The sequence below is a fragment of the Anarrhichthys ocellatus genome, unplaced genomic scaffold (assembly GCF_004355925.1).
Source record: "Anarrhichthys ocellatus isolate YVR2014 unplaced genomic scaffold, GSC_Weel_1.0 scaffold46, whole genome shotgun sequence".
NCBI lineage: Eukaryota > Metazoa > Chordata > Actinopteri > Perciformes > Anarhichadidae > Anarrhichthys > Anarrhichthys ocellatus.
The window spans coordinates 348,959-363,989 of record NW_022280076.1 but is presented as its reverse complement, the minus strand read 5'-3'; the positions used below and the strand labels follow the sequence as shown (position 1 = coordinate 363,989).

General features: G+C 40.6%; 2 protein-coding genes across 4 annotated transcripts in view; one reads left to right on the top strand and one right to left on the bottom strand.

Annotated features, from left to right (window-relative positions):
* stk32a (serine/threonine kinase 32A) overlaps positions 1-4,689 on the top strand; it is a 57,582-nt gene extending 52,893 nt beyond the window's left edge. Inside the window, exons 12-13 of one of the 2 annotated variants that reach the window (XM_031869106.1) lie at positions 1,682-1,746; positions 2,096-4,689. In XM_031869106.1, coding sequence (XP_031724966.1) covers positions 1,682-1,746; positions 2,096-2,213 — 183 coding nt within the window. In that variant the 3' untranslated portion in view covers positions 2,214-4,689. Of the gene's footprint in view, positions 1-1,681; positions 1,751-2,095 lie in introns of those variants that run through there. The other variant, XM_031869107.1, reaches the window with a different exon arrangement.
* Positions 4,690-7,648: 2,959 nt separating this feature from the next.
* The window catches only part of dpysl3 (dihydropyrimidinase like 3), a 35,618-nt gene continuing 28,235 nt past the window's right edge, over positions 7,649-15,031 (bottom strand). For both annotated transcript variants that reach the window (XM_031869145.1, XM_031869146.1), the window contains exons 12-14: positions 13,075-13,254; positions 11,895-12,048; positions 7,649-9,369 (exon numbers count right to left, since the gene is read on the bottom strand). In XM_031869145.1, coding sequence (XP_031725005.1) covers positions 9,275-9,369; positions 11,895-12,048; positions 13,075-13,254 — 429 coding nt within the window. In that variant the 3' untranslated portion in view covers positions 7,649-9,274. The remainder of the gene's footprint in view (positions 9,370-11,894; positions 12,049-13,074; positions 13,255-15,031) is intronic.

The following is a 15,031-nucleotide window of genomic DNA, read 5'->3' as shown; positions in this document are numbered from 1 at the left end:
ACCACTAGAGGGCAGCAGTGTTAAATCATTTAATGAATCATAAACATTACACGATTTACCACTAGAGGCAGCAGTGTTAAATTAAGTACAATCCTGACTTTCTTAACACTTTCAGTGTGTGGAATGTGGGCTAATGCTATCAAACGAAGCACTGAAGCCTTCAAAAATAAAGCGACACCTAGCGACGAAACATCCAACGCTCGTGGGAAAGCCTGTTGGGCTTCTTGTTGTGTATGCAGGTTTACATACACATGATAAATAAATGTCTTTGTGATCATCACATTGTATCATCTCATGTATTTGACAAGGGTTTTGCCTGTTCAACTCCGCGAGGACACCGGCGTCCTCGATCCCCTCCCCTTCCGTTCCGTTCCTACGGCTTGCTTGTGCAAACTACGTCACAAAACATGGCCGTGTTTGGTATCCCAGCATGCCCAAAATCCTCATCTTTGCAAAGAAATCATCGATTTTCTTTTATTTCTTATGGATTTTTCACAAAAGGAGCCCAAACACACACTGTCCAAAGTCGCCATAACCTCTGCAAGTCGGATCTTGCAGCATTTCGACGGAAAAAGACACATTACAGACCCAACAATGTGCTAGCAGATGTTACCATGGAGCTAGTAGCTTCAGAAAACACTAGTACTTAAACTACAAACCGTATCTTCCACTTCTGTAAGCCGTCAATCAACGTATAACCTTGCGTAACTGAGCTACCTTCGTACTCCATCGTGTCCACATTCGCAGCCATTACGCACAGTGAGTCTGCTACTTACATACCATGTCTTCTACCATATATATATAGTTTTTGCAATTTGCAAAGGCTAAAAATAAAAGGAAAATAATGTAATATCAAAATATAAAGGGAGAAACACCTTTAGTGTGTCAGAATATCATTTGGTTACCGTGTGTCCATTTGGGTCTCCAAATATCCTTTTAGAGCTCTGCCTGGATCTCTTCATGGAAGAAACACTGTAGAATCGTCATACTTTGTCCAATCTTCTTCAAATTTGAGGCAGTTGTTCACTGATAGTGTAGTTACAGCCCTATACTGTCATTTACCTGTACAGATACAGCCACATGCAGTTATTTATACTGAAAGATACTTTTTTATTTTATGCGGACAAAAATCTTCAATTTTTACTGACTCCAAAGGCCCACTGCTCTGTTTCTATATGACCTACAGGTTTTCTGACACTTTTGATGCATATAGTCACAGTGGTTCAGAAGCTACAGCCATTTTAATTTGGGTATGTCATTTCAGGCGGTTTTGCTCCAAGATAGGGGTGGAGTTGAACAGGTAACAATATAGTTATTGAATACAAATCAAACCAAGAGTGAGATCAATTAGTTAAACTAATAGTGTTAATATTTGAATGACACTTTGTACTTGAAAAGTTGGGCCCCGAGGTCAAAAAGGTTAAGAACCCCTGCAATAAAGTTAGGGCAAATTCCTCTTCTGGCATCTTATTAAAAGAGAATAAGTATGAGGAAAGTAGTGAGTGCAGTCTACTGCCCGTCTCCCACCAGTGACACCAAAATAACTGTGTACATTAAATGTAATCAATTCTGTAGATGGGATTGATAAGGACTAATGATCGGCCCAGATTATGTTATCGCTTTTTCAGGATTGCCAGCAGTTGAGTTACTGAAGGTCTGTGTTTGGTTGTCTCTCCTCCAGAACGGTCAGTTGCAGCAGAGATTGGATAATGTCCAGAGAGACTTCATTGTCTTCAACAGAGAAAAGTAAGGAACCTCCTTCTGTACAACCAATACTGTTCATCTCATTGTGAAATAAGTTGCAATATAGTGGAAACTTTCAGGAAACATCACAACTGTCAGTGGATAAAATCAATATTATTATTGTATTTTTTAAACTGCAGCAAAATTTAAAGTTTAAAAAAAACGTCCTTGCCAAATGCCACAGTAAATTCTTAAATGTCTGTAAAAACAGCTAACTTTGGCCATCTCAAAGTTAAAATGATGAAAAATAGAAACTATTATTAGCCACTATCCTTGGCCATCAGAGGCAAGAGGTTAAGGTAAAATGATAAAATGTCAATAGTGTGTCCTAATGACGTTCTTTACTCACCAGGTCAAAGAAAGCAGTGGTGGACTCAGACTCCTCTGAGCTGTCCATGAGTGAGAAGAACAAGGCAATTGAGGACGGACAGAACAACAACGTCGAACCGGCTGCCTACTTATCGGGATAGGTCTGGAGACCCGACATCCCAAACGTAGTCCCTTACCACTTGCACCTGCCCACAGCTTGTAGATCAGCAATTTACACAAAGACACTTATTGTTCTATCAGCACAGGCACTCGTCTTCAATGTTCCCCGCACCACAACACGTACTTGTGTGTCACCGTTCGACCCACGGAAACCACATCGAGATCTGTGGACCTGCAGGAGTGAAATAGACTCCCGGAGCAGCAGTCGTGCCAGGCCGAGGTTTTTTTTTTGTTTTTCTCTTTCCTGTCACGAAGAAGAACGACTCTCAGCAGAGTGTCACTCATATCATGCTCCTTTACATCACTCTGGTGCTCTACGGTCTGCTCAACCTCTACTCTGGGCAGCGTGCTGAAGTGGAAAGGAGGTCACTTCCCTGCCAAAAAAGAAAAAAAAAGGAGACAATGCCACACCTGCTCAGCTGTTACAGTAATAAAGTCTGATGTGGTTAGCATTGGCTGAAAGCTGTATGTACTGCTGCTGACCTTGGCGGGACACTCAGTTGTCTATTGTCAGCCGTGCATTTTCTGGTTAATTACAGCTATTTCAGCACAATGGTTCTCCAGCTATGGAAATGGACTTGACAATAATTGGCATGAGGGTGGACATCTTTGTCCCGTGTGATCCACATGACTTGAGCATGACACTAAGAGTACAACACATTCAAACGGAGGGGTTACTACAGTATAATGAGGCCTTTTATTTTAAGAACGCAACCACAGTTTTCTCTAAGATAGAAAATGAAGAGCTGAACTGTAGGCTTGGGTGTGAATGGCTCACTTTAACATAGCAGCAGATACACGGCGGTAGCGGTCATTATGCTTAGCTTAGCTTAGCTAGTCGAGCTAACAAAGACGGTAGGATTGCAACATTTTGTACAATGTCCCTACTGCAGATAAGCAACTGCAAGTTTTATTTTCCCTTGTGTACGCTTTAAGTTACTATTGAGTCAAAACTGAAATTCGAAATGCATTTGACAAACACTGGTTTTAAGGTTAATCTTGGAGGTCCATTCTTGAGATTGGAAGTTGTATGAAGTGGCTGAATTAAGGCCACCCGGTGTGGTTGAAAGCTCCGGGCACAACCACAAGATTACTGATCAATCTGCAAATGACCAGCGGGGTCTTTAAATAAAGTTTTATAGCTATGAAAACATAGAAAAAGGTAGACGGTAGGTGTTATATGTTTTGCATTGAACTTTGCTTTGCACATGCTTCTTCATCAACTGTAGCATTTATGCACAGAGAGACAAAAAAAATCTAAAGCTGTGAGTGAACACTTATTCCCTTAGGGATGTTTTTATAGACAAGCTGAGTCCTAGATAAGATTTATTTTCAGTTGCTGTATGCACTGAATTTCGTTTTTTTGTCAAATAATGTTCGTGCCCTTCTTCTTTTGTGTTGAATACAACCAATTACATGTGCCACCAGATAAGTCTGTAAATTTGTATTCGAAATTAATTGCTCCCATAGAATAATACCATCTGCGACAACGTTGTTGCGCAGATGGTATTCAACAGTAATTTAGCACCAACTGAATAACACAGTGGGGAAAAAATTGTAATATTGATTTTCACATTCAATGTTGTTTACCAGAAAACAACGATGGAACAAATAAAAAAAAACAGGCCAGACATTACCCCCTTATTCATACGATTTAAATATACTTTAAGATTTGTCTGAAACTATATGTCTAAGAAACCACACCTGCCTCTGAAGTTTCAGAGGGATGCCTTATAACATAGATATGGCACACAGCTCTATCCCGCAAACTGTTCGCGTAGGTAGGAAAAACCTGAGCTTTTTTCAAAATCAGTAAGTAAATGTCATTTCTACTAATGTCTAGTCGTCCTATTGACCTCGATCTTATCTATGTGCAATACAACACAATCCTTTCAAGTCTGTGATGCTTGTTATAATATTTAAAATAGATTTCACTCTATTCAGTTCATTACTGTTGGCACTTTTCTATTGGAAATTGGTACAACGTTTTGACTTAACTTTGTGTTGTTGTTGTTGTCATTGATGTAAATTTACAGATCCAAAGGTGGTTTCCTGTATAAGTTGTGAGATATAGTGGGATAGTTAAACAGATCCTGGGTATAGTCGGGGTAAATTATATTTGTGAATGATTATCTTACTTTGTCCATATATAGGAGGTACCAGATGAGTTGGGTTTATTGTGATATAATCATATGATGTGGCTGATTCAAAAAGTAAACATTTAAATAATAATTGACAAATAGCATTTTACCCAGGTAATACAAATGTTCAACAAAACTTACCAACCTAAAAAGACATTAAGTCTGGGAACAGATTTGTTCCTCACCTGTGAATTTCATTCCAATTAAGGTTTTGTTGTCCTTCAGTTGTCACTTTGTGTTTATTGTATTCAAATGTGATGGAGTTGCAAACTATTAAGGTGTGCCTTAAAAAAATGACTTTCTTTTTCTGAACCAATATGACTATGTCTTGTGCTTTATTTCACTCTCACGCCTTTCTGAATTACCATATTTTATTGAATAAGCACTATAAGTAAAATGGGACATGGAATGACATCAGTAGTGAAAGCAATTAAGCAAAATCAGGAAAGTGGAAAGATCTAAAAAGAATGTTAAATCATCGGGCTAAAAGGTATTTTACCCTAAACAAAACTTGCATATATGATGTGTATTTAATGTGCAGGTTGCTCTCCACTATCCTAAATATGATGCTGCCCCCTAGTGTTAACTGACAAGTAGTGCAGTTAGTAACCGACAGAGGGGTAGATGGACTTGGTATGAACACCCATGGTTAAAATAATATGTAAAGATATAACTAAGCCACAAGGATGAGTCTCCAACTACAATGGCTGTTGTTTATCTTCACACAAATCAGGCCTGATTTGACAAAATAGTCTCTTAACTCTTTTTTTCCAATGGGTCACAGAGCTTTTCCTTGACAACGCACCCTCAGCATCCGAAATGCTGTTGTGATAATGCTGATGTGCTTTTCCTATTCTCACTCTTTCTCTCCCACACACATCCACAGTGAACACATTTGTGTCCACCACTTCCCTAGGTCATCTAGAAGGCACGGCCCCTTCTCTCCTCCACAGTGGAGATGAGCTGAGGCAGCACATCTCCACATTAATGGCAGATCGGAGGGAGATTTTCAGTTGATCAATGCTTCCCCAATATGCTATGTGGAATCCCCAATGATAAAAGCAGCAAACCTCGGTTTATCACATGAATGTTAACAAAATATATTGTTATCTACTCACACACACAGACTGGATAGCAACCAATCTACATTATCCTCTCCGGAAATGTTTTCTCATCACAGGCATACACTTTCTCATTGTGTTACCTACAACACCAACAAGCACCACACACACACACACACCACCCCAGTTTAGACTGAGGTTGCTGACATCTCTTGTTCCACACCTAGTGTGCATTTTAAGATCGTCATCAATGCCACTTGGCATGATTGCTATGATGTCATTAGACTCACCATTAAACAATGCATGAGGGACCTTGCAGCACTTTTACTGTTGGACCGCACAGTGAGGGTAAATGTGTGTGTAACTCCCACGGCTAGGGAACACAATGGGACTGTACTTTAGTCATCCTATTAGTTCGACCACACAGTGCGAGTGTCATTAATGTGATTAATTATTTTCATGAAGTGCACTTTCCTTACCAATCATTTAAATTGGCAAAGTTTGGATCCACGACAGCCTGCAAATATGATCAGTCTGTGATGCAGGAACAGCCCTAATGGTTATCCTTACAACAGGGGAAGAGGTGAGACTTACCTTTATGTCCTGCTGGAGTTTTGACTTTCACCCAAACTGCCATTTGTGTGTTTGTGGTTCTTTAAAGTTGACTGCAATGTCTTTTTACAGTTTTCTTCTTTTACCATCCCTCTCTGCAATATTAACAAAAAAAACAAACACCTAAATTACCTGCAGTCTAACCCTACAGTACTTGTACTTGAAATTTAACTGGTTAGAATTAAACATTCTGAGGCAAATTCATACTCGTATTCAAATTCTTATTCGTAGTTACAGCATCTGCAGTATTTGCATGCCATGAAAATGTTAGCAGCCAGCCAAACTATCTCCCTTTATCTCAAACACAGCAACTCTGTAATTATGGGGAAAAAAATTACCTAAAAGTGGAACTCCTCCTCTATTGGTGGGATTTGCGTTTGCTCTTTCATAATAAACATGAGTGTGTGTGATCATGTTAATGGTGTCACCAAATGTTGACGTAGCAGTCAGGGAGCAAAAAAGCTAGTTTGACATTTATATCTGAACTTTTTGAAGGACTTGTCACAGGTTCGGGCTGCCTGAAGGAAGCCTCTAACTGAACAAATAAAAAAAGAGAACCAACCGCTGGCCAGGTGAAATAGTCAGCATTTAGTTAATTGATTGCAGGTGATCTACTACACTTTAGAGCTGCGTAGTGTCGCTCAGCGCTGCCCCTGGTGGCCAAGAGATGGATTGCATCAGAAGAGGAGCATATAGACTTTAGCTGTGGGGCATGAGCTGTTGATCCAGTGGTAACAATGTTTATTTGTCATAACAACTCAATATTTATCTTGGCATTAAGTATCGTTTTTAATTTTAGAATTGTTACAGATCTGACATGCGGAGCAAGGAGAATATTTATATATATATATATACAGTATATATATACTTTTTTTTTCTGTGATAGTAGGTCAAGTCTCCCAGAGATGCTGGTGTAAATCAAACCTCATGCTTCTATTACGCATGTTGTTCATCCAACTTGAACCCCTCAACTCTGTCTGAATTGTTTACACAGTCAGTCACCGCCACGATGACTCACTGTCTGAATAAATGGGCAGTTCATACTCTATAAAAGGAAAGATATAGTGTCCAATAAAGTGGAAACTCTAGGCGTATAAACAGCCAGCAAAGATGCGGATACTGATATATAGTGCCCTGGGGTTTTAAGCAATTCTGGTTTATTGAGAAATAAATAATGGTGTTTAAAACAAAGTAAGTAGACACTCAACATGTAAAGCTCACCTGGATATGTTAAGAATACTGTACATGGCGTTGCCCTTATAATGACAGGGTTGCTTCTGCAAATTATATCTGCATTAGAAAAGAATCACAGGTACAAATTCAAAAATTCATAAAGAAAAATTCATAAAGAAAATTCAACCCGATGAAGCCGTTTTTAATCTAAAATGTGAATGTAATGCTAATGCAAATTGTAAAAATGTGCGACGTTAATTCATGAGGAAGGTCAGATTTGATTACCATAAAATAATTGTAGCCTACTTTTACACTCTCTGTAACCTTAGGTCTCTTTCTCATTAATTAAGACCATTTTTATAACCGTTCATTTTCTTATGTCCACCTTTAGTGCATACTTCTCAATGAAAAAAAAGAGATCCCAGTCAGTCAGTTGCAACTCATGTTTATTCAGGAAACAAATCATACCTCCACAACACACCTTATTTTTTTACCTGCCATCTCTGGGTTTTGATAAAACAGTAAAAAAGAATCAACATTAAAAACAATAACAAAGGTTGTCAAACTAACATAAATACAACAAACCACCACTCGTTCCTGCCCCAGACTCTGCCCCACAGCAACCAAATAAAACACTTCCCTTACTGCACCGCGATCCTCTGCGTTGCCAGAATACAGCAGAGAAATAAAGAGCTCTAAGCACCCCTCAGAACATTCAGATCCAGAGTGCTTCACGTAAACTAACTTGGGCCCATGGTTATATTCAGGCTGGTGTTGAATTAGCATTGGTCAGAATGGCATTATGGGCTATGTAGGGATGACAAGGGAATGATGGTCTTCCTCTTGTTCTAAAACGAGAGCCCAGTTAGTCAGGAATGAAAAAGTCAAGCAAGAGGTGAAGTGCTGTTATCTGAAAGCAGGTGTTTGTCACTTATTCATTTAATTGCATCTGGTTTTCTTCATTGCCCTCAAGGGAGTGTATTTGTACTTCTTCTGAACAGCTTTTTTTTTTTGTTAACATTTTTCCCCCTCTTTTTCGCTTTCAAGATGATTTTAGGATGAGCACATTTAGCAGCCAATAAGCTAGAAGCAAATGCAAAGGACGGTTTCTTACAACGTTCAATACAGCCATGATGGAGTGCAGGACATTTTTTAAAAAAATTGGGAGATACAGAATGCTAAAACCCTTTCTATTCATGTGTCTGTCTTCCTTTAATAACATCAATAATTAGCCAATCAATACAACATGGGGATGGTATTCATCAAGCACCTCAGAGGAAGAGGGGGTGGCAAAAGGATCATGGATCACGTCACCCATGATGTTGTGGCCCATGCAGCTCCGTGTCCAACTGCACTCCTGCTCTGAGATTTGATAAATACCTTTTACTTGGTCCAGTAAACCCAAACGGGCTGCAACAAACATCACTCACAACGCTACATTACATCTACCGTATATACAATGCCATCTAGAGCTAATCAATGGTACTGCATGATAAAACATGGCTAATGTGGGATCTAGTGTTGCTGACTATGGAGGAAGCAGGCTACTGAAAAGGGGGTGACATTGAAAGCCAAACAGGGTGAAAGAACCATCGCATCAATCTGAGAAAAGCGTTATCCATTTTCCTTTGAGAGCAGAGTTTGTTTGTATGTGATGGTATGCAGTTTTACTGGTGTAGTTTCTCATTGCCAAATAACAGAGTGAAAATGTTGTCACTGTAGTGTGGTGTATTCTATACTGAGAAGAAGTGAAGCTAAAGACTGGTCATGTGTATTGTGCTTTGTTGGTATCCTGTTGGTATCCTTTAGTGGCGATTCTAAACCACTTCAAAACAAACTCCCCAGGAAAAGGGATGCTGTTCTCATCTGAGCATGGTAGCGTTGTGACAGGTAAGGCATGAGGATTCAGTGTTTGGCTCTTTTAACTAATCATGGTCCTCTGCATCTGCTCCTCCCTCCCTCCCCCTTTCCCTCCCTCCTTCCCTTCCTCCCACCCTCACTCCTGCACTCTGGCTGCTGTCGTTTTCTGGACGCACCCCCTCGTCTTCCTGCTGTTTAACTGAGGGATGTGATGTTGGAACGACCACCAGGGGGCACTACGATACGCCGGCCAGCAGGCCTGATAGGGAGATCATCTGGGATGGAGGGGCCTGGACAGAGAGGAAAGGAGAGACAGAAAGTGAATTACATGGAAGAGCAAAGAGGCAGTCGGAAGAAAGATCAAGGGTGAAAAAAGGGGCCAAATTGAAAACCAGGCCAAAGAGAGAATTATAGAGAGACGTTTAAAAGACTTACAAATCAGACCAAATCGCTTCAGATGCAACAGTACAATTTAAAATTCAAGAAAATGCTGCAAATCAATATTATCTTCTCTTTGCAGAAAACCCAATGGTAAGAAATGGAGAAAAGACATGGATTTACATATACACACCTTTGTAATGCTAGTCTCTAATTATGTATTAATATCCCCACCTGCTAATTAATTAATGGTGCACTGTAGAACACTCCATAAGTGAGCCTTCAATGGGACAAAATAAGTGAATTTAATGTGTATGGCAAAGTGGAGCTCATGCATAAAACCTCCAAATCCTCATAAAGTGTTATCGTTGGTTAGCATGTACTTTACTTTAGGTTCTGTCTGCTCTTAAAACTAGAATTTGTCCCATTTGTCAATCCTTTCAGACTTCATCACAGGACACAAATACCTGCTGTCATACACTCGCATTATTACTTTCCAGGACACATTGTCTATGATATATGTACCTGCCACTGAGACGACAGGGTGATTCATATTTCAGCAGACCATGCCCTGTATGAGTGCTACTGAAACATTAACAAAAGAAGCGACAGTTTGTCATAAAGCACCGTATTTCCAAAGGATGAGCCAGGGCCTCCGCTGCAACAAATTAACAGCGAGCATATAAATGGAAAGTAGAGGGATGTCAGACTATGATACACGGTATCTAAGCAAACAATCCTTCCCATCTCATTCCAGACAAGTAAATACACTCTGCAGGTGGTGGCCCTGGAAAAACTAAAATAGATTGACTCATTCTGAGAGTACATACACGTACTGTATACGCACGCATACACACGAAAACACAAAGAAACATTACAAAGTCTGGGAAACCAAGAGCAGCCTTACTCCCCTCTCAATTGATGTACTCAAATGTGGAAATTCTTTCCGGCGGAGGTCACTGTCGTATTTCATCGATGAGGTATCACACATAACCTACTCTTGTAAAGACAGGTTGCTCAATAAAACCAACTAAACACCAATCTGTGGAGTTTAAAAATGATTTATCCACTATTTGAAAATACTACATGCATTCACAAATACAGCCAATACCCCTGTGAGAACAGCTGTGTGCTGTCCAGGTAAAAAAAAAGGGGTCGCTCTCATTGATTTACATGGACATATTCACTCCGTCAGGAATGGATGGAAACACCGACTATCCGATTCACGATTTTACCATGTGCACAAAGTTTCACTGTTTGGCAGCATAACAGAAACAATTTCTCACATTTGTTTTGTAAATCAAAGCTAATCCAATGCCTTACATATGGGCATAAACAGACTGTCACTCAGCAGCTCTGCATAATGGAACAGATGTCGAGTGTGAATACATAGTGTTGTGATCTCTCACATTAGATAGGCTTTCTTACTAGAGTCTAGTAACTAGACCATGTCCAGACGCCTGGACTGAAATCTTGTACGCTGTGTGTTTTAGGCCTTGAGCCAAAATGCATATCCAGCGTGACTTAAAGCAAGTGTAACTGTGGAAAACACTTGAAACTATGTAGCTTGACATTACTAAAAGGCTGTAGTTAGAGGTCACAGTGTCCTAAAGAGCAATAAAAAAAGATTGTATTTGAGAGGCGTGAGATACTGTAAGAGAGTAATTCAGCGGGAGAAAGGGATTTAAGGTGCATTTCTTAGAGATGAGTCATGACAGAGAATGATTTAACCGAGTTAGGAAATAAGATGTTGAGTAGTGCAAAATACATGTGAAAGCAGGAGAATAGAAGCCATGATTTGCTTACTACAATGTACAAATACAGAAATACTGAGCTCATATCTCGAATGCTAATTCATCTAAAAATGTAAATAAAGTTACCATCCTAGATGCGTATGGGTCAAAAGTAAAGTTTGTATGGTTTCAATTTGGGGTAATGTTGACTTCATGGTAAACCACAAAACAGCTAACTGGTTGCGTACACAAATTTAACTTCATGCCGTCTGCGCTCTGGCTCATTAAAACTCAAAAGGAGCTTACGTGGGCAACTTAATGACATGCATTAACAGACAAATTGCCCTTTTTTCGAAAGGAGCCTGGTATACTGCAGACAAACGCATGCCATACTTTGCACATCATAAAGCATGAAACAGGATAACGGGAGATTATTAGGTTACTTCACAGGCTTGAAGCTTATCGCCAAGGGATCATTCAGAGCAACATGCAAAAATAAATCACATGACTCCTTCACAGCATGTTGTAGCTCAGTTGAGATAAAAGGGGGCCGTGATGGTGGATGGACTGATGCACATGCATGTGTCTCTGATGTGTCTCCATACAGTATAAATCAATACAGACCATAAACAGATGAAGGGCTGGGTGATAGAGGGGTGGGGTTTGTATTAGGAAGCTGAGCTCACTGCATTGTGCAGGGTTACCTGTTAGACTAAATCCAGACTGGTGCAGGTTTCTGACAGGCTGTTTGGTGGGAGAGGTACGTGCTGAGGCAGAGGGGGTGCCACCACGGGATATGGAGAATTCAGACACGGGGCCGTCGTACATTCCCCTGGGTACTGCCCTCAGGACTGCCAGCTATGGGACAAACAAGAGCAGAGATGGCGGCGGCGAGGAGAGAATTAAAAAAGAAGCAGACATTATGGTGTTTGGTATCACAGACAGATTTAATGTTACCAAGTCCACAACTGTTTTGCATTATACGGTTGTTTTGTGTCTGAATTATATATGCATTTTTCAGAGAGCCTTTTTCCTGCTGAGAACCAGTTCCAGATTTACACATACAAACACAAACAGACATACAAACACAAGTAAGCAAAACCATTTTACAGCAAGTTGTGAACAAGCCATTGTCTGTCAGTCTGTCTGTCAGTGGCATGACTCAGAGGACTCTTGGAAACTCTGTGAAGAGTTAAAAAGAGACATCTGTGAACGAATAAAGCGTCTACCAAGACAAACAGTGCACTGTTACTGCAGCTACATGTTCTCATCACCAGCCAGCTGCAAATTAGGAAATTGTTGAACAATGAGATTTTTGGCCCATGAGATAAGAAGGCAAGAGAGCAGACGGCAGGGTCTGCTTTGAGTTTAAACTGTTGTAAATCAAATGGTCGAATGGGGTCAACTCTTAATACTTTGAAGGAGACAGGAATTACCTTTTTTTATTCCTTGATGAGGTACAGCTACTGGACAGTGAGTTAGAGCTCTTGTGGGACTACAGTAACTTATTGTAACTGTAGACTCTTCTACTGTATGTGGTAGGTCCCTGGAAAGTCATACACATCCAAACTCACCGTATCATCTTTAAAACCATGACGACAAAGCCTCGACCACCCTCACTGCGTGCACATTTTGCAGCCAGCGCTCTGAGGCTGAACCTTGGAGGCTGATGTCAGACTTACTGTATCTCCCCCACATCCTACTTCACTGCCTCCATCCTTCCCGCCCTTTTTTCTCCCCATCATTAAAACTTCTATTTCAGCCCTAACTTTTCTAACTTCCAATCCAATAGATCTTGACTCCTACCTTCCATCTTCGCTTATTTTTTTTATTGCTATATGAAGTGTAAATGGTAGGCTGGGCAGAAGTAGAACCAGTATTTACCTGCTTCCTGGCTTTAATACGCTTGTAGGCAAAGTCGGGGAAGGGAGAGCAGGGAATAAAGCGGCCCACGCCGGAGATGACGTGCATGTTCCCATCTTCCAGAACAATCTTCCCCTGGCAAACCACCACATGTGGGGCTCCACGCAGCTCCATGCCCTCAAAGACGTTGTACTCAGCAGCCTAAAGCACACAAATAAAACTATTAGATACTTAGGACAAAAGCTATGCAATAGAACAGAATACATTAGCACAAAGAAGTTAAGAAGTTATAGAAATATGCAGATCAATCATGCGAAAACTAGAAGAGCAGATAAATTGACAGTAATACAAATGTTGAGTAAATGTGAACCACAATCATATTAAGACACATATGCATACACTATATATGCTCTCACAAACACATACAAACACACAGAAGAAGAATCATATCCTGTTAAGCCCTCAATAGAGCATTCTGCAAAACAAGCCTGACTTTTTAAATCCGATGCATCTCATTTGAGAGAAAACCCCCCCAACAAAATAAAACCTCCTGTAACCTTCCCTTAAAGGACTAATGAAGGAATGGAGGAGATGAGGGAGACAACAACAATAACAGGGGGAGCTGTGAGAGGATGGATGTAGAGACAGGAAGTGGAGGCATAAAGCCTCTTTCTCCTCTACTCTCTCTTAATCCCACACTCGCTTTCTCCCATTCTTTATCATTCATCACCTTGATTCTTACACTTTTTGTTTGGCATGTACAAACAGCTGCCATCATCCAGCTGGTGTTTAAGGCCTCTGTTCTTCTCACTCTCTTTCCAGTTGTCTGTCTCCTTCGTTCATTTATCCTTCCTTCTGTCTGTTTTTATCATCTTGTCTTTCTCCCCCTCACCCATTCTTGCTTGTTTTATGTGATCCCAAGATTATTGTGCCCTATTCACCCTCGTCCAATTTCCCTTTTTGTGCCAATTTTCTTTGCTCGACATGTTTGGGATCTGTGATGGCCCCCTCCCCTTACTCCATTGTTCCTAGTTTCCTCTGCACACGGTCCTGTTTTCTGCTGCCGTCCAAATTCAGGCCTGAACAGGACATAACTAAGACTTACTGCATGCCAAACATGATGTCATGACTGAGCAGAGTGTGTCTCGGAGTGTGTGTGTGTGTTGCTGCCTGTTCTTGTTTATGTGTCAGAATATCCTTATTACCATCTATGTATTTTTGTGTTGACAACAACAACCAATCCACACCAGATGTGGGCTCAATGATGACAAACTTAGACACAGCACAGTGTAAATCCTATTTACTCTGCAGGGCAACGCATTCACCAACACTGTGTGCTGGTAAACAGTGCCGCTGCTGTTTGGCCTGGCCTCAGACTATCCATTAAGGTGGATTTATTGGAACTGGGAGCTGCTGTGCTCTGCTCTTCTGCTCTCCTCTGATTTATCTGGAAAGGACGGCCAGCAGGAAATGAAAAGGTGACATCATTACGTAAGAACCCAAGGATCCTCAGTGGATGTACTCCACATTTGGAGAAGGCATATTATCAGTCCAGTTCTCTCCGTCTCTTTCCATTCCTCCATCTGGAGACAGAGACAATGTTCCGTCTCTCCTACTAAACAGCCGCCATTAAGTCTTTTAGCAAGGCAAAATAAAATCTACAAGCTTACGGAAACCAACTCACACATGTTGTTAGTAAATTAAGTCTTTCCTCATTCGTGTATTTCTGTATATACGCAGGATTTGTTCTAGGTCAGTAAAGCCCTAATTTCCTGTGGAGAGACTTCCTCTGCTGCCGAGTGGGCTCTCTGGGATCTTCTAATGTCTGCTTAATGGTAGGAACCTCATTATGTAAATGTGTCAAATGTGTGTGTGGCCTTTGCCTTTGACCCGCAGAGTGAGAACAAAAAAAATCTGCTATTGCATAATACAGTTTCACATATTTCTAATATAGCTTCACTTGTTTGATGAATTGCAT